General features: G+C 41.1%; 1 protein-coding gene across 4 annotated transcripts in view; it reads right to left on the bottom strand.

Annotated features, from left to right (window-relative positions):
- Positions 1-947: 947 nt before the first annotated feature.
- The window catches only part of E2F6 (E2F transcription factor 6), a 22,031-nt gene continuing 4,180 nt past the window's right edge, over positions 948-18,798 (bottom strand). The window contains exons 2-8 of one of the 4 annotated variants that reach the window (XM_011965280.1): positions 13,953-14,007; positions 12,041-12,174; positions 10,268-10,484; positions 8,366-8,521; positions 6,737-6,851; positions 4,280-4,427; positions 948-3,112 (exon numbers count right to left, since the gene is read on the bottom strand). In XM_011965280.1, the coding sequence (XP_011820670.1) occupies positions 3,066-3,112; positions 4,280-4,427; positions 6,737-6,851; positions 8,366-8,521; positions 10,268-10,422 (621 nt within the window). In that variant the 5' untranslated portion in view covers positions 10,423-10,484; positions 12,041-12,174; positions 13,953-14,007 and the 3' untranslated portion in view covers positions 948-3,065. The remainder of the gene's footprint in view (positions 3,113-4,279; positions 4,428-6,736; positions 6,852-8,365; positions 8,522-10,267; positions 10,485-12,040; positions 12,175-13,952; positions 14,008-18,798) is intronic. The other 3 variants (XM_011965278.1, XM_011965281.1, XM_011965279.1) reach the window with 3 other exon arrangements.

Here is an 18,798-nt window from a genome sequence, read left to right as displayed (position 1 = left end):
TTACAGCAGTGCACCACTCTCTGTGGTACTAATTTACTGTATTAGTCCATTTTCACAATGCTAATAAAGACATACCCAAGACTGGGTAATTTATAAAGGAAACAGATTTAATTGACTCACAGTTCAGCATGGCTGGCTCAGGAAACTTACAATCATGGTGGAAGAGGAAGCAAATACGTTTTTCTTCATATGGTGGCAGGAGGGAGAATAAGAGCCGAGCAAAGGGAAAAGCCCCTATTAAACCATTAGATCTCGTGAGAACTTACGAGAACAGGATGCAGGGAAACTACTCCCAAGATTCAATTATCTCCACCTGGTCCCTCCCATGACACATGGGGATTATGGGAACACAATTCAAAATGAGATTGGGTGGGGACACAGCCAAACCCTATCATACTTGAACACTGTATTAATATGATAAATACATATTAAGACATGACCTTACACTCTGACAACATGGAATGGCAGCTGGGAAATTAGCCACAGCAACTTACGAGGAAGGAAGATGGCCACCTGCGTGCTGTGTGTAAACTGCATGCAGGGTAGGAGTAAAGGGGAGGCACGGGTGACGCCAGGTCCAGAATAGGATGTGATTTTGAAACACAGAGAACAGGAAGAGAATAGGATAAGAGCAAAGGCAGGGAGATGGGAAAGTTCACTGTGTGCTTCAGGTAGTGATGAGACCGATTTATTGAGGTGAAGGTCCGCAAGGCAGGTACCAAGGCAAGATTGGAAAGTGAGGCTGGGGCTCTTCTATATCCAGAGTCTGCACTTCAGCCTGAAGGAAACACGGATCACTCAAGGTTTCTGAAGGAAGAAGCGGTGCACTCAGAGGTGGCTCAGTGAGGTTGGAAAGGGTAGGGTTAGTGAGGAGGAAGGGCCCAGAAACGAGTTCATGGGATGCTTATTTTAGCCGTTTTAAAAATCAGAGACCAAACGCCAGAAGATGGAGTGACTCGAGAGATACTTCATTTATAACACACATCTGTAATCTACAAAGGATTTTCGTTTACATGATCTCATTTTACCTTCAGAACAATTTGTAAAGGAGAACATCCGTCACATTTTCACAAGTAAGGAACTGCTGCTCAGAAGTGATGGCATTACCTTTGGTAAAACCTTTGTTGGTTTTTTGGGACACTGCCTTCTCCCTCCCAAACCACCCCATTATTCCTTCTCAGGAGACTTTTTCTTCTGTATTTCTCCTTAAATACAGATACCCTTGGACCTGCTGTACTCTTCAGATGACCCCTCCTACTCTTGCGGTTTAAACTACCACCTCTAAACTGACATCTGTCCGACCTACTATACAGCTCAGACTTTTCCACTGAGCACCTCACCTACACACACACAGCGACCTGCCGAAACTCTTGCTTTCATCAAGCATGTCCCAAGCCTATTGTTTACCCTAGGCTTGCTCTTCCTCCTGTATTCCCAATTCTGTCAAACAGCATGACCAACCGGTCCGATGATGATCAGCAGCGCCCCCTGCAGCTTTTCTTTGGCTAATTTCAAACAATAAAACAGAGGGAGGAAAAGCACTGGGGCTAACCACCCAGTGAAGAGCGTATTTTATCCCCAGGTGCACAGAAACCGGCCGGCAGGACCGCTGCAGGAAGGCGCTGCTGCTCAGCAGAGGGACAGGACTGGCAAAAGCCACTGGAGCTCAGAGGTATGTGAATCCTAAACACTCAGCATTATTTTTTTAATACTTTGATTTTGGATTCTGATTTTAAATCTTTTTAAACACAGTCTGAATTTGAAGTTGCTTCATTTCTTTAAAAACAAGGTTCACAATCTGAATTCAAACGATACAGGAATCTTGTATGATAGACAAACCAAATATTATTAGTCTGATTTTACAATTCACTCACTCCACTCACTTATTTGTTCAAACATTTATTGAGCACTTCTTAAGGGTCAGGCATGGTGTGAGGCACTGGGATATAACAGTGATTATGACAAAGTCCCTTAAGGAGCTCACAGTCTAATGGTAAACTACAGAGTAAACTGAGGCACAGAGTGGTAAATGACTTACCCAATGAGGTAGAAATAGCTAGGTACGTGAAAATGTGGGAGTAGAGCTGGAGAGAGGGCAAGGTACAACTTGTCGTAAGTAAAACCCCTTTGACTGACTGAACAGCAAGGCTGCATACACAAACATTACAAAATCTACTTGCAAAAACCTTAAAAGAGTTTCCAATGATCACCATGACTGAATTCATATTTCACAATGGATTCAGCTATTTCCTGATGGCACTTCTATCCCTGCCCCCCAAAACACTGGGCATGCCACCAGGCTGCTGGGAGACAGCAAGTAGGTAGACAGCTTAAAACCAAGAAGTATCTGACTCCAATTTCAGCATTGAAAACCATATTAAAATACTTTAATTAAATCCACAAACATAAATGTGTAGCACATTTATGATACTTCTACATGTAGAAGTTTGGAAAAACTCTCTTCTAACCCTCATCCAGAGGATTCTAATAAGTTATAGATACCAAAGAAATTAGAGAATTTGTCTGTCACTTTCCATATATACATTATTTTGGCTGTACAAGGGGAAAAGTGTCACTCAGACGTATTTCGTAAGTAATCGAAACATTATACAGATATATACAAAGACATCACATTTAAATTCGTGTGTACATCTATCCAATGTACAACAGGAACTGCAAACATGAACCAGTGTAAGGCAATTTCTTCTGTGATATATGACATACTCCTTGAAGGGAAGGGTAGAGTCCACAAAGAACTGTCCATTTCAGCCCGACTGTCTGTTTTCATGACACTCTGTGATGAAACTACTTCAGGAGGCAAGATGTCTATTTCACTGACAAAAAGCAGTGAATAATTATAAAAGGAGTTGTTTTCAAATGTGGAAACCACAATTACTCAGTAATCTAAGTGGCGAACTCCTCAAAGACACTACTGGCCATGATGCCGCTACTGAGAACGAGAGCACTTCATGGATAATTTATTGCTCTGAGAATCAAATTTGACGCATAATTCTCCACAAAGATGTTCCCAAAAAACTCAGTAATACACAAATTCTCAAATGCCATCAGTTGCTTACTTCAAGCAATTCTTCACTTTGCTGAGGATTTTCTTCTGAAAAAGAACACGAGAGAGAAATTCACCTAAGTGAAGGTTTGATAGGCAAATATGTAAAAGAATACACAATCCGACTACTTCAGAAAACCCTGAAGATGCCTGGTCAAGAACACGCATTCTCAGGTTAATGGCATAAGGCTAATTTTTTCAGTCTCTCACGAATAAACCGGAACTCGAACTTGTACCTCAAAGCACCCGTCCGAGAATGGAGGAAGCCTTCCCTTATTAGGGCTTTACTAGTTTCTTTCGGAGCCCCCATGATTCCCCCAGTCTTTGTAATCCTTGTGTCTTTGTGATGTTGTCTGTGTGCGGGCAACAGCCCCCTCTTCTGGTCATTACAGGTATTCTCTGTCAGTGAAAGCTTCCTATTGGTCCAGCCTGTGGCTCTGCAAGGGCCAGCTGAAGACCACCCTGGCCCGCAGTGCTTGTTGAGTTCTCCAGTTGGCTGGGTCTTTGTTCGGATGTCGGTGGCCTGCTGGCTGGGCACTGTGATGGCTTCTGCCCAGGCCGGTTTTCCAGTTGGCTGGGTCTTTGTTCAGATGTCAGTGGACCTGCTGGCTGGGTACTGTGATGGCTTCTGCCCAGGCCGGTCACAGCATGCTGGCCCCCTGCTCAGGCAATTCCACTATTTGGGATCTGCTGTTGGGCAGTGCTGCAAGCTGGGCTCCGAGGTGAGATGGAGTCACTGCTCTGGCCAGGTGGGTCCAGAGGCAATGTCCTTAGAAATGTAAAACTGAGGACTGACTCTTGTGGAGTGGGCTGTTCGCTGAGTTGAGTGGGTGTGTGACTGCCTGGGTCAAGCAGGTCTAGACCTTTCCCTTCTCCAAGATGTGCAGAAGGGGGAGTCTCCCGGCCGGGTCATGGGCAGGCTCTTTGGCTGAGTGGAGCTGCTGTTTGACTGAAAGCCTGCCCTATTCAGAGACCATCGCAAGCTGGTACCACCATGGGACCAAACAGAATTCTAAGTCTCCACTGCTATCAAAACTACAGAAATTTAACTGTAACGCTCACAGAAATATTCTCAACTACAGTAAGAATTATGTTGTAATTTTTTACTTATGTTTTTGTGGATAGAAAGAGTAAAAATATCTTAAGGCCATAATACACATTAACAACATTATATGTGCTTATTTAAAATACTGCCAGAATCACTGGTATATTTACCTTCCTCAGGGCCTTCTGCATGAGTGCTCTCAGATGAAGAGGTTCCGACTCCTTCAGACCTTTTGCTACCAGTCTGACCCTGCTCCACTTCACACAAATAGACATCGATAGGTCCGTTGGTGCTCCTTATGTGCACTGTGATAGAGTCCTAGCAAAGGACACAGGAATAGTCAAGATGAATGAAATAATAAACCGTACTTTTTCACTCACTAGAACTGCAAGAATTTCAACAGACATTTGAAAAAATCACCATAGCTGTAGTCACATTAAAGCACTGGCCAACTCACACGCTGAAGACAGTTACGCTTGATCCTGCAGTAATGGCTTCAGAGCTATCATGGGAAAACCTCAAGAGCTATCATGGGAAAAACCTCAGTACTCAAGAGCCTTTTTCTACTCAGGAGCTGACCCTTCAAGGAGGCCGTACTCGAGTCAAAAAGTGTTTTGATGACAAAGAACTCTAGAATGCCCTAGTCTCACAGGATAAATATGTGCTTGGCTTTCCAGACCAATGAACAGATCCTGAGATAATGGAAGGGCCATTCTTTTGTCCAGTTGAAAGCACAAGAAAAGATCAAAATATACCTCAAGTAAAACATCAAAAAAATTGTAAAGATTATTTATAAAGGGCTATTAACAACTCACCATGATTTTTACATCCTTTGATTTCAGATTTCCCCAGGATTAATCAAAATACTTTTTCCATAAGATATCAGGCAACTTGAATGCTTCTACTGGGAATTATGCTAAATTCTTAAGGAACAGCTCCAGTTATAAATGATTGCTTTAACTGGGAGCTGCTTCAACTGTAACAAAGTCTGTTTTCTCCCCTTTAATGCAGTTAGGCCTCAGCTAGACTCACAGACACCACTGCTCCCTGCCACTCCACACCTCACTGCGATGTTACACCAGGGTGAGTCTGCGGAGATGCAGCCTCTCAGACATCTCAGAGCCTCACTTGTCGTCCTTGCTATGACTTCCTGGTACCCGACAAGTGGGCTGGAGAACATCTGTGCTCAGCTTCTAGAATGCCAGGTCACATCTGGTTTGAATGATAAATCCTGTACAATTCAGTAGATATTTCTAAACGATAAAAGGAACCAATGTCACTCTCAACTGGTAGGCAGCTGAGGACTTCACATTCCACTAAATTAGGTGTTATCAAACTTCCCATAAAGGGTGAGATGGTAAATACTTTTGGCTTTGCGAGTCACACTATCCCTGTCACAACCTCTTAACTCTGCCACTATAGTATGAAAGCAGCCAGAAACAATATGTAAACAAATGTGCATGTGGCTGTGTCCTAATAAAATTATTTCTAAGAACAAGGAGCAGGCCGGATCTGACCTTAAGGCCAGTTTGCCAACCACCACACTAGGTCCCCCGATCTTCACGGTCAGGCTCCGGCCAAGAGGGCCCACGTGCAGAGACTTTAAATGGGACTCTAAAAGAAGCCTCAGGTATGATCAAAGGCTCAGCCAGATTTAGCAATTACAGTCTGAAGCAGCTCATTGCATAGGGGAAAAACCAAAAATCCATTAGTCTCTGCAGAATGAATTATTATGCCCCAAAGTAAAGATGTGTTGATTAGCGGTTTCTTTCTTAAAAATAAAACAACTAGGAAACATCACCAAGAAATCATAATTTGAGTGTGACTGAGTTAAATGAAAGCCGGCCCTTAACCCATACACTGTCAAGTAATACAGGGCTCACTTGAACAGTGGTCTGCTGGGGACAAAAGGAAAAACGGGTCAAGAAAACATTCCTCGCTAGGCAGGAGGCAAACCCCCAGGGCAATGCAGAGGACTGTACTATGAGCACCGATGAGTCTATCAAGGCTGTCAGTCTTGAGGATGTGGCCCAAGAATGGCCACATTCCTTGGTTCTGATTCCGTTCTCATCAAGCAGCCTTCTGCTGCAATTATCTTTCAATGCAAACTTTCCTGCGAGGGAAAAAATGCACCGAGCAGCTGGCAGCTGACAAAAATATGTTCATTGACACAGAAATCCTGCTTTTCCATTTTAAATTCAGAACCTAGTGTTCTGATTTATTCATCAGTCTTTCATGAGTTTGTTAACTCCCCAGTGCCTTCGTTGAGAGCAGACCTTACTTTTGGAACTTTAAGATGGGCCAATTCTTGGTGATTCTTCTAAGAAGCACTGCAGTACAATAGTGAAAAACAAACTATGAAGCCACACTAACTGGGTTTGAATTCTGGTGATCCTGAAAAAGTTAACTCATCTTTGTGAGCTCTCGGTTCCTCATCTTTAAGATAATAATGACTACTTGACTTGTGTTAGTTGAAGCAAGTTAAAATGTGTGAAGTGCCTTCAGCAGCAGCGGATGTAGAGTGCACGTGCACACAATGGCTCTTAAGTATGACTGCAATAAATCACAGCCTAAGCAGTCGGCCCTCACCCCTCTTTAAATCCTTTTAAAAATGCAGGGTTACCTACTTCTCTGGGAGCTGGAACATCCAATCTGGTTTCTGCTGGAGCTTTAACTGCAATGACGATCTGTTCATGGAAGGCCTGAATGCTATGAATGTCTTGATAGGTCACATATGCTAGTGTAAAACCCAGTCAAGGATCTCTACACAGAATGCTGTTTATTGGGGAAGTAATTTATCTCTAGTAATTCAGTAACGCAAGGGTAATGTTAGAATGTCTTTAGTTTTTATGAGATACAAGTTCAGCATTAAGGAAAGTAGTAAAAAAATTATTCCATTGATAATCTTTATTATTCATATAAAATTAAGCTTTTAATAAAGCATTTTACAATATTTACAACTCAACCTAAAGAATTTAAGCTGTACTATTATGATTATGATGGCAATTTCTGGAGAAAAATATTAATAAAGTCTGAGTCCCTAACACAAATATACCACATGAAGAAATTCAAATTTTCATCCTATTCCCTTTTCAGTTACAGTAAGCTAGCTCTTACTATAACTTTGAGAAAAAACATTCAGGGCTTTGACAAGAATCCCCCAAAATGAAAGACGGAAAAAAATCTATAAAAAGGCATAAATGACTTGGAGATTAAGTTTCTCAAGAATATCATGTGTGATATTACTTTATCCAAAATTACTTTCCATCTCATTACCTGAATCTTTTTCATCTTGTTTCACTGTGTTGCCTCAAATTTTACCAATTGAGTGATTTACTGGGTTTCTCTAACATTTTTTTTTCTCTGATTGGCTGCAGTAATGTTGGTGCTTATTTTTTTCTTTTCCTTCCACTAACTGTACTGTAGGAATAGAGGTTTTTGACTGCTGTAGAGAGTTTTAAGTAAATCTGGGGTATGGGATAGCTCAGAATCAGTGAGCCCCTCACAAAGGGTGCCACAGGGAACAGCACAGCACAGCATACAGGTCTAAGACACCCAGGAGGTCAGTACCAAAGACAAGGTTCCCCCAGCCCCACCCCCCAGCTCCCTGAGACATTGAGTTTCAAGGCAACACTGCTATTAAGCAACAACATGCTTCTGTGGACACAAACGGGAGTTTAAGCACCTCTTCAATGGCAATTCACTGTTTCGGAAATCAACTTCTGTTCACACATTTCTAGGAAAAACATGAACTTCACAAAAGCCAACAAATATTTTATTATCCTTATAGTATTCAGACTATAAAAATGAATACTGTCCTATTTTAAGTGGTACCATCAACCTTGGTTTGGTACTGTACCCCTGAGGTCATCATCCAGAATTTAATCTAAGAAACGCCACACACAAGTTAAAAAACCTACCATTTGTGTACGTTTGAGGCTATATTACTACCAACTTTTACTTTTTTTTTTGAGACGGAGTTTTGCTCTTGTTGCCCAGGCTGGAGTGCAATGGCGCCATCTCGGCTCACGGTAACCTCTGCTTTCCAGGCTCAAGCTATTCTCCTGCCTTAGCCTCCCAAGGAGCTGGGATTACAGGTGCCTGCCATGACGCCTGGCTAATTTTGTATTACTTTAACTTTTAATGGTCTAATTTTATATCTTAAATATATAAATTAAGTCCCCAAGCTGATTCTACTACTTAAGTAATCTGTTTTGGAAGCAGAAATTTTAGAAAGGTATAGACTTAAAGGATATCTTTCATTTTCTTTGTCATCTGTTAACTCAAACAGCTGCTGAGCACAATCCTTAATTAACTCATCCAAAGCATCTTCCATTGCTGATAAGTCAGAAAGTTCCTCTTGCAGCTTCTTTTGTTGGGGAACTGCTCCAAAATTGCTAAGATCAGATCCTCTTTAAAAGAAAAAAAAATCACCACAAAGGAATTTCAAGTTAGGTTATTGGAACTTCTCCAAATGATTACCGTAAGTGTTTTCCACAACAATAGAAACTAGGGACTTTTAACTTCTGCTATCTTCGTTCTAGACAGCCATTATTCCTTCTGTACATACATTTATAGTTCTTCATCTTATACAGTCTTTTTCAAAAAAAAAAATACATTACAACCTAACAGAAATTAATAACAGCAGAGACAGCCTAAGAAAGCAAAAGGGCACTGAACTAAGAGTCAATAACACCTAGCTTCAGCCTCAGTCCTAGTCCTTACAACACAGCTTCTGATAAGTTATAATCTTACAGTACTTGAGTTCCTACATACGAAAACAAAGTGTTGGCTAAATGACAGTTCCTCTGCTAAAATGTGATGAGTCTGTATTTTTCCCTAGTGTACACATTCTATCTGAATATAATGATTCTATTCATCATTTTAAAAAAGACATTATTTTCAGGCCAGGCATGGGGCTCACGCCTGTAATCCCAGCACTTTGGGAGGCTGAGGCAGGTGGATCACCTGAGGTCGGTCAGGAGTTTGAGACCAGCCTGGCCAACACGGTGAAACCCCGTCTCTACTAAAAATACAAAAATTAGCCAGGGGTGGTGGTGTGCGCCTGTAATCCCAGCTACTGGGGAGGCTGAGGTGGGAGAATTGCTTGAACCCAGGAGGTGGAGGTTGCAGTGAGCTGAGATTATGTCACTGCACTCCAGCCTGGGTGACAGAGCAAGACTCCCTCTCAAAAGAAAAAAAAAAAAGATATACATATTTTCTTTAGTAATTAGTGCCTACTCCAGTATGATGACCAGGCAACAACTGATTTTCATTTTTTCCTTTCAATCTTAATGGAAACTAAATAGGGAAAGGTTCTTGCCTCTATCTTTCACCTGGCAGTTTTCAAATCTGATTCTAATTAGTGATTCACAATGCATGCCGATATAAACTCCTAAAGTGTTTTTTAGTGTTATTTAGTAAACATGCTCAAATTAGAATTCAACCTATACTTCCATACTATTGAAAAAATGACCTCCTTTATGAATCCCTTTCCTCTAATAACTAAGTTAATTATTTAGGATCATTTTACAGTCTTTCTTGGTAGGTTTGCATTTGCCTGAGAGGTCACTATGTACTTATTTGCTGCAACTATTTCTCCCTGTCCCAAAATACTTGCCTATTCTAACAGCTTTCTTCTTATGTGTGCACGCACAGATACCTTTATCTATGCCAGTCTTCAGCTTCCCTTTCCAGTGGATTCCTCCTCATCATGTCAAGTCTTTAGCAACTGCCTTTTAGACACTGTCTGATTTTTCTTTTAATATTCAGGGCAGTGTTTCAAACACCTCGCTACGTCATAATCTCCTGGGCTACCTGTTGAGAATGTACTTTCCTGCTTTCCCTCAGATCTACCGAATTACAATTCCAGAGGCAGTAAGCCTCTAGGTGTTTACTACACGGCCGTGTGAAAACCACTGTTTTACAACCTTCACAGATTTTCCCAATATCAGTAATCAACTGGAACTGAGGAAATACTTTTTAAAAAATGTATGTACTCTCCAGGATGATGCGAGAAAATTTTATAGAATTCTCTCCTAACACGAAGTCGTACCTTTGTTTTCTATTGTCAAAACACTGCTACTATCTAGTTTAAGCACGGAATTGTCACTTGATGAGAAAGAAAAAAAGCCATGAAAAGTTTGAAAGCAACTCACATCCATCGAATATGGTTCTTGGATTTCTTTTCAACGAGGTCGATTCCATCTAAGACATTGGTGATGTCATACACTCTCCGCTTGCGGACTCCCAGTTTCGTTGCAACCTTGTTTAAGTCAAGAATACCCCCAGGAGCAGATCTGACAAGATCCATAAATTTTCGAGTTAAATAAACCAGTGATACATCAAAACGAGGTCTCTTCACTTTTAGAGCTTCTGGGAAACAAAATAAACATATTTGTAAAACTTCAAATAACATTTCTCAACTCATTTTAAAAAATCATCTGTTTCCTCTTGATCAGAGAGCAGACATCTACAGAAATCCCTACACATTGACCAAATCAAAGCTGGTTTCTATGAAATAAATCTCTTAAATTGGAGAAAAAATTCACTGGCCTATCCTGGCTCTAAACAAAGGCTTTAAATTTAAATAAAGGAGTATTTGAAATATGCAACCAGTGTCCACTGAGCATGTGGACTTTTACAAGTCTACTGCATCTTCTCAGACAAAGCAGTGAGATTACATTTGCATCCATACCACTCTCAGGAACAGAATTACACATGATTTTTAAAATTAAATTTCTCATTTGGTCTTCAAGTGAAGGAATTCTTTACAAAGCAAAGGCAGAGAACTGGCTTTTTGTCCCCTTTTAATGACTCTATCCATGTCATAGCGTAAGTTGTCTGACCAATGTTTTGAAAGAGCTCAAACTAGTCTTCTATTAAGGCAATGATGACATACCTTGGCCAACAGTGGTATCTCTATTTTTTCTTTTCTTTTTTTTTTTTTGAGACAGAGTCTCACTCTGTCGCCCAGGCTGGAGCTGGAGTGCAGTGGCGCGATCCTGGCTCACTGCAACCTCCGCTTCCTGGGTTCAAGTAATTCTCCTGCCTCAGCCTCCAGAGTAGCTGGGATTACAGGCGTGCACCACCACGCCCGGCTAATTGTTTTGTGTTTTTAGTAGGGACAGGGTTTCACCATATTGGCCAGGCTGGCCTTGAACTCCTGACCTTGTGATCCACCCGCCTCAGCGTCCCAAAGTACTGGGATTACAGGTGTTTGAGCCACCGCGCCCGGCCCACTATCTCTATTTTTAAAAATATTCACTACTCTGTATTAATGTAACGGATAGACAAATGATAAAAAATCCCTTTAATTCCCTCACTCACCTACTATGGCTCGGGTTTTCATACACACACACCCCTCTAACACACTCACACTTGTGTGTCAATCATATATATAGTTTTTAAAAACAAAAACGGGACCATGCAATTTTGCAACATGTTCTTTTAACACAATATTGTGAACATCCTGACATGTCAACAAATGTATTTCAACATTATTCTTAATGGCTGTATGCTTAACTGTATGCAGTATTTGCTATTTATCCCAATATTAGAAATTCAGACTATCTCCAACTTTACAATTCTGCTTAATATTTCAACGAATCTTTTTGTTGCGAAATTACTGTATGTCCCCTTAACTGGACATTTTTAAGGAATTTTGATATGTACTGCTAAACAGCTCTGCAGGTTGTGGGTTCTATCCATTCTATGCGGCATACACGGACCTCATCTCACGCGCTTGCCAGAACTAAGTATCTTGTCATCTTTTCCAATTTGATACTAAGAAAAAGTTCTTATGGCTTGGTTTGCAGAAAAAATAATTTCTAAAATAACTCTGTCACTCTGGTGTGGAATATATGACTTTCTTTTTCTCTACTTCCACAGCACACCACAGTCAGTATGCCTCAAAGAAATGTCCATCCTACCTTCAGCCAGAAATGTCCTTAACTCAGAACCTCCACAATGTCACATTTAGTTTAAAGACCACTGGCGGTTACTTCAGGAACAAAGGTACATATTTCATAATATAAATGTCTTCTCTCTGGAGCCCATTCCTACACTTAAGATTAAATAGGGGTAAATTAGGAATTTAAAAGAATTTTTAATTGGAAGTAGAAGGTCACAATTCTACAACAAACTCAAGAAGATTACAAATGAGAAATTCTAACTTTAAAAAGCATATATTTAATTATAGTAATTATTAACAAGGCATGGTCTTACATGCTCAGAATAAGTATATTTCTATGATGTTATTTTATAAAGAACACGTATAACGAAACACCAAAAACGTGACAGTTGCTGAAGGGATATGAATAGGATTACAGAGGTCTTCACACCAAAGCAACTCCGTAGTCTAATAAGGAATTCTTAATATTTCAACGAAACTTTTTGTTGTGAAATTACTGTATGTCCCCTTAACTGGACATTTTTAAGGAATTTTGATATGTACTGCTCAACACGTACTGAGGTAAGTGCTAAGAGAGGTATTCAAAGTCACCCGATAGCATGAAATCAAACCTTCACTGCAGGGGGAAACTGGGAAGGCCTCTTGATGGGAGAACACTGGGCACAGGGAACAGGAAGGCAAATGGGCGGTGTCTGCCCACTCTGACAGAGGGTGAGGGGCTGAAGTGAGGGAGATGGAACCACACCTCAGAAGACAAAGCAGCCTTAGAGAACCTGCGGTGCTTCGGGGACCAAAGGTGGTGTAGCTTGAGCTGTGGAGGAGGGCGGCAGCATGCTGGAAGAAGAGGCTGCGGCGTTAAGCAAGAAACAGCTACAATGGCCTGGTCTGCTCCGTCTACCCATTCTCTACTGCCTAGTTTCTTTTAATATGAAGTGGCTTATGAATGTAATACAAACACTTAAAATCAAATATACGAGGAATCAGGGTTTTCTCTACACGTAAAAGAGTGTCACTGAAGAACTTAGGTTGGATGATATAACAACCCCATTTCTGTATCAGACAAATCCCCCTGGAGTTTTCTAGCACCCAGGCTGGAGAGCCTGGACACTGACTGCCTTCTCAGACGGACACCCAGCAACTTCAGCTACAGAGGAAGTCAGACCCTGAACGAGGAGAAGCAATTCAATGTGGTAAAGACTCTGGGCTCTTGCGCCAGAGACGCAAGATTCAACCCTGACTCTGAGCAAGTCACTCAGCCTCTCTGGGCCTTTATAAAGTAAGAATTCTAATCCGCACCTGTATTTTGAAGGGTCGTTGTGACAATCCATGCAGAGAGCTTAATACAGTGCCAGGCACTGTACGAGCTCAATAAATGTTAGATATTATTATAAATTGGTGGTATGGGACAGACGCAAGAAACACATCAAAGGTGAAGCTGACCAAACTCAGTGACCAACTATGGGTGAGACTGTGGCAGGCACTGAGGAAAAACTAAGGGTTAGCATTTCTAAGATTCACACTGACTTGCACTATCTATCCACTGAGATGAGGAGGCTGAGGTGGGGCAGTCTATCATGAAAACTTCCAGAAGAGGGAACTAGAGCCATTTACATCCTATCTCCTCTAACAGACACCCTAAACATTAACCTAAGATAAGCGACAAGAAGGAAAGAGTACATTTCTCTCCCAGGAGGAATTCTGAGAAAACAGCCTTAAATATAGACTGTTCTATGGAGAACAAATTGGCATTTGTGCACATTATTCAACCCATAACCTCAGGAGTTGTTACTAAACCTTGAAACTTTACATTTCAGTGTACAAATAACACATTTTATTTCAGTTTCTCATCAACTCATACACTTACACAAATCATTTTAATCATATGAAGTTCAAACTAACAAAACCTAAAACCTATTCAGGAATCAACTTACTTCTCATGGACACATATTGTACATTATCTTCTAAATTAATCCTTATTTTTGATGGCTGAAAAAAAAGATAAAAAATTTAACTTAGTGATTTTAAAACAACAATGCAAACAAATAGCATTTTACTCAATAGTATAAAGGTCTGAGAATATGAATGTGATAATTACTGGCCAGGCACGGTGGCTCACGCCTGTAATCCCAGCACTTTGGGAGGCCGAGGCAGGTGCATCACCTGAGGTCAGGAGTTCGAGACCAGCCTGGCCAACATGGTGAAACCCCATCTCTACTAAAAATACAAAAACTAGCCAGGCGTGGTGGCGGGCACCTATAATCCCAGCTACTTGGGAGGCTGTGGCAAGAGAATCGCTTGAATCTAGGAGGTTGCAGTGAGCCAAGATCACGCCACTGCACTCCAGCCTGGGCAACAGAGCAAGACTCTGTCTCAAATAAAAAAAAAAAAAAAAAACCATTCACACACACACAAAATATGGTAATTACTGAATACATCAGGTACTGAGGATAAAACGAACATGAAGAGCACTACAACCTGTCCCTGACTTGGTAAAGCTTAGTAGAGATAGAAGATCTATCTCAACCAACACATGCTCACTCCTTGCTATTATTAAAGTATATGCAGTTCCCAAAAATGGGAAAAAAAGTTCCAAAAAAGTGGCGGTGGGGTGGGTCCCGATGAGAACACAAGCTTTCATAGGCAGCTATGTGTTCCCACTATAATTAATGTAAAACAGCAGCATTTCTAACAAGGGAAAACAATGCACGCTGTGGGTAATTAGAAACTTTTGCATTAGATAAAAAGTTTCTTCTTTTAATTTCCTGAAACAACCAGGAAATTAGCAGAAGCGCCATTATCAATGCTCACCACTTTACCAGCTATTTAGAGGCTCTGAAAGTTTGCATAAAACTGGTAGTAACATTTAGGAACTGTTTTTTTGTAAAAAATAAATAAAATGAAACCAAACCTTAAAACGAAAGCCTATAAACAGAAACTCCTAGTAACATCAATGTTAATGTGCCTCCAGAAGGGCTGTCATCAGGTTTAGCTCTTATCTAAGAAAAAACTGGCCATAAAGCAAAACTGGGGCAAGTGAATTCATAGGTACTCTAAGAAGAGAATCAATAGTAGTACTAGGGATGCACCCAGACAGGGAAATCACAGAAGGATACATGGTGAAGGCAGCCCTCAGGTAAGCCTTGCCCAGCAAGTCAGATTTGCCTGAATAAACAACCGTGGGGAGAGAAGAAAAAAGACAGGATTGTGGTACCGGAAACGAACAAAGGTGTGAAGATGTATATGGCACGGCATGTTTCTGGGAACCCACTGAAGTGGCCAGTGTGAAAGTGACTTGACTTTGAAGCTGGGAGGTCATGATGGCACCACATAAAACTAATGCTAAAGAGTTTGGACTTCATGTCATAACCAGCAGAGAATTACCAAAGGTTTCTGAACCAGACTAGGACATAATTAAGTAAATGGTTTAGAAATATAAGTATGGCAGCAACATGGCAAAAGGACTGGGAAATGAGGAAGCCCAAAGGCAAGGTGAGCAGTTAAGAGGCTCTTTGTTTATACTGGTGTTAACAATATCCTTGGCACAACGATTTTCTTATCATCCATGACAAGATGATAGCATCTATTAACAAATTAACCCGATATGGAATACTCCCATGGAGACAGAATCCCACTGTAAATAACTTAGTTGTTAGAATTGAACATGTAGACCTGCTAGGGCATGCAACATCATCTACAGACATATAGATAGAAAGATGGTAAGGCCAGGTGCGGTGGCTCATGCCTATAATCTCAGGACTTTGGGAAGCAGGGGGTGGGGGGCATGGATCATGAAGTCAGGAGGTCGAGACCAGCCTGGCCAACATAGTGTCACTAGGTGACAGAAATTTTTCAGCTCCATTATAATCTTACAGGACCACCTCCGTATATGTGATCCACCGTTGACCCAATTATTATACGGCACATGACTGTATATATATCCTATTGGTTCTGTCTCTCCAGAGAAAACTAATACAGATTTGGTACCAGAAGTGGAGTCAGTCATACTTTGCACCTCACCTTTAGGGGCCTGCTGGGACTTGGGTTTAGTAATAGGTCTAGAAGCAAAGAGGGGCGGTGGGGTGGGTCCCGATGAGAATCAGCATTGTCCTGCCCAGGAACTGTTTCAGAGGAGGCCACTACTATCTCCACAGGCAATGCAGAATTAATCTCCTTAGACAGGGGTGGAAAGGATGACACCACTGTAGGTGGAACTGCTACTGCCCCTCTGGCAAACAAGACTCATCAGAATTTAGGGGCTCAATGTGTCCAGCCTCATCTTCCCACATGATCCCATCCAAACCCCACTCTTTCCCAACCAATACCCTTACTTCAACAGTAGATGCTCTGTGAGGCTAAGAGAGTTCAACTTTCTATTTTATTTATTTATTTATTTTTGAGACGGAGTTTCGCTCTTATTGCCCAAGCTGGAGTGCAATGGCGCAATCTCGGTTCACTGCAACCTCCACCTCCTGGGTTCAAGTGATTCTTCTGCCTCAGCCTCCCGAGTAGCTGCGATTACAGGCACGCGCCACCAAGCCCGGCTCATTTTTTGTATTTTTGGTACAAACGGGGTTTCACCACATTAGCCAGGCTGGTCTCGAACTCCTGACCTCAGGTGATCCACCCGCCTCGGCCTCCCAAAGCGCTGGGATTACAGGCATGAGCCACCATGCCTGGCCAAGAGTTCAACTTTCATTGTAATTTGGCAGTTGCATGATGAAGGCTTGTGTTTGATTTTCAGCAATTTCAGCCCTATGGCTACAGGATAGAAGATTCTAACCTAGGGCACACTTAGAAACTTTTAAGTCATTTATGTGGAACTCCAGCCATGAAACTGAATCCCTGAGCTCATCCTTTTCTTTCATCACTTTGTCCAAAGACACTAGGAGCAACCAACCAACGTCATTATAATCCTTGTTTTTCCAAAAATGTTTGAAAATATCACATACAGCGTCACTAAATTCTTTGCCTCTTATATGTGGTGAATTAGAATGTCAAAGGCATTTATTTTGCATAACTATAAACAGTTTGTGTCATGCCTTCCAGTGCTCTCTCTACTACTAGAAGTAGAGCTCTTAGCATTTTTAAGTTCTAATCAGATTAAAGAACCAATTCCAAAAACCCCAATTAAGGAAACTCATCTTTAAAATTCTGTTCCCCTAGAACCATTCCTGGTACCAAAATCTGTATTAGTATTGGTCTGTCTCTCTGCAGAACCCTGACCAATAGAGTAATAAATTCAATTCTGAATATACAGTAGTCCACCCTTATCCTTGGGAGCTACATTCCAAGACCCCCAGTGGATGCCTAAAACCGCAAACAGTACCAACCCCCATATATACAATTTTTTTCGTATACATACATACTTGTGATAACATTTAATTTATAAATCGGGCATAGTAAGATATTAACAGCTAATAATAAAATATAACAATTATAGCAATATACTACAATGAAAGTTATGTGAAGGTGGCCTCTCAAAATATACTGTAGATCTTAGCAACCTCAGAATAAGACTTTTTTCTTTCCTTACTAAGTCAAGAACTTAGATCTTTTCACTTGAAGCACTTCATCAATTCTCTTCGGCATACTGGAACTGCCAGCATCACTACTCCTGTGCTTCAGGGCCATTACTGAGTAAAATAAGGGCTACTTAACACAAGCACTGTGACAGTTGGTCTGATAATCAACAATCAGCTACTAAGCGACTAAGGGCAGGGTGCAATGACAGCATGGGAACTCTGGACAAAGGAAGATTCAGGTGCTGGGTGGTACTTGACAGCTCGAGATTTCATCACACTACTGAGAATGGCAAGCATTTTAAAACTGAGGAATTATTTCTGGAATTTTCATTTTAATAGTTTGGGGGACCACAGGTTAAATGAAATCAAGAAAAGTGAAACCTCAGATGAGGGGGGACTAATAGGAGTTGGAAACCTAAGTAGGAAGGTCTAGTAGACAGCTGGAAAACCCTGAGGGAGATTTATAGATTTGGGAATTATGATATGGTAACTGAAAATACCAGAAATGTATGTCTAAGATTTCAAGCGATGTATCTGCTGATAGTGCATGCAAACTAAGTTTTTCCACAGTGAGCTTAGAGTTTTTATCAAATTCTCAAATATTAAGACCACCAATACAGATAGTACCAATATACAGCTGATCCTCAAACAACACAGGTTTGAACTGTGTGGGTCCACTTAGATGCCAATTTCTTTACCCCCGCCACACCTTAGAGAGCAAAACCAACTCCTCCTCTTACTCCTCTTCATCAGCCTACTCAGTGTGAAGACAAGGATGAAGACCTTTACGATCATCTAATTCCCCTGAATGAGTAGGACTTTCTCTTATTTATGATTTTCTTAATAACGTTTTCTTTTCTTTAGCTACTTTATTATAAGAATACACTAACTAATACATGTAAATACAAAATATGTGTTAATCAACTGTTTACAGTATCAGTAAGGCTTCCGGAAACAGTAAAGTTTTGGGGGAATCAAAGTTATATTCAGATTTTGAATTTCATGTGATTTGGTGCCCCAAACCCTGAGTCGCTCAAGGATCAAATGTAGACGGTAACATAAGTCATGGGAGGAGAGAATGAACTCCCCTAAGAAGAATGTGTAGAGACAGCAGAAGAGAACCCTGAATATCATCAACATGTGGCCAGCCACGGTGGCTCACACCTGTAATCCCAGCACTTTGGGAAACTGAGGTGAGAAGACAGCTTGAGCCCAGGAGTTCAAGACCAGCCTGGGCCACGTAGGAAGACTTCCA

The sequence above is a fragment of the Mandrillus leucophaeus genome, unplaced genomic scaffold (assembly GCF_000951045.1).
Source record: "Mandrillus leucophaeus isolate KB7577 unplaced genomic scaffold, Mleu.le_1.0 Scaffold72, whole genome shotgun sequence".
NCBI classification, from domain to species: Eukaryota; Metazoa; Chordata; class Mammalia; order Primates; family Cercopithecidae; genus Mandrillus; species Mandrillus leucophaeus.
Note: the sequence above shows the minus strand (reverse complement) of the source record. Positions and strands in the feature narration are given on the sequence as shown.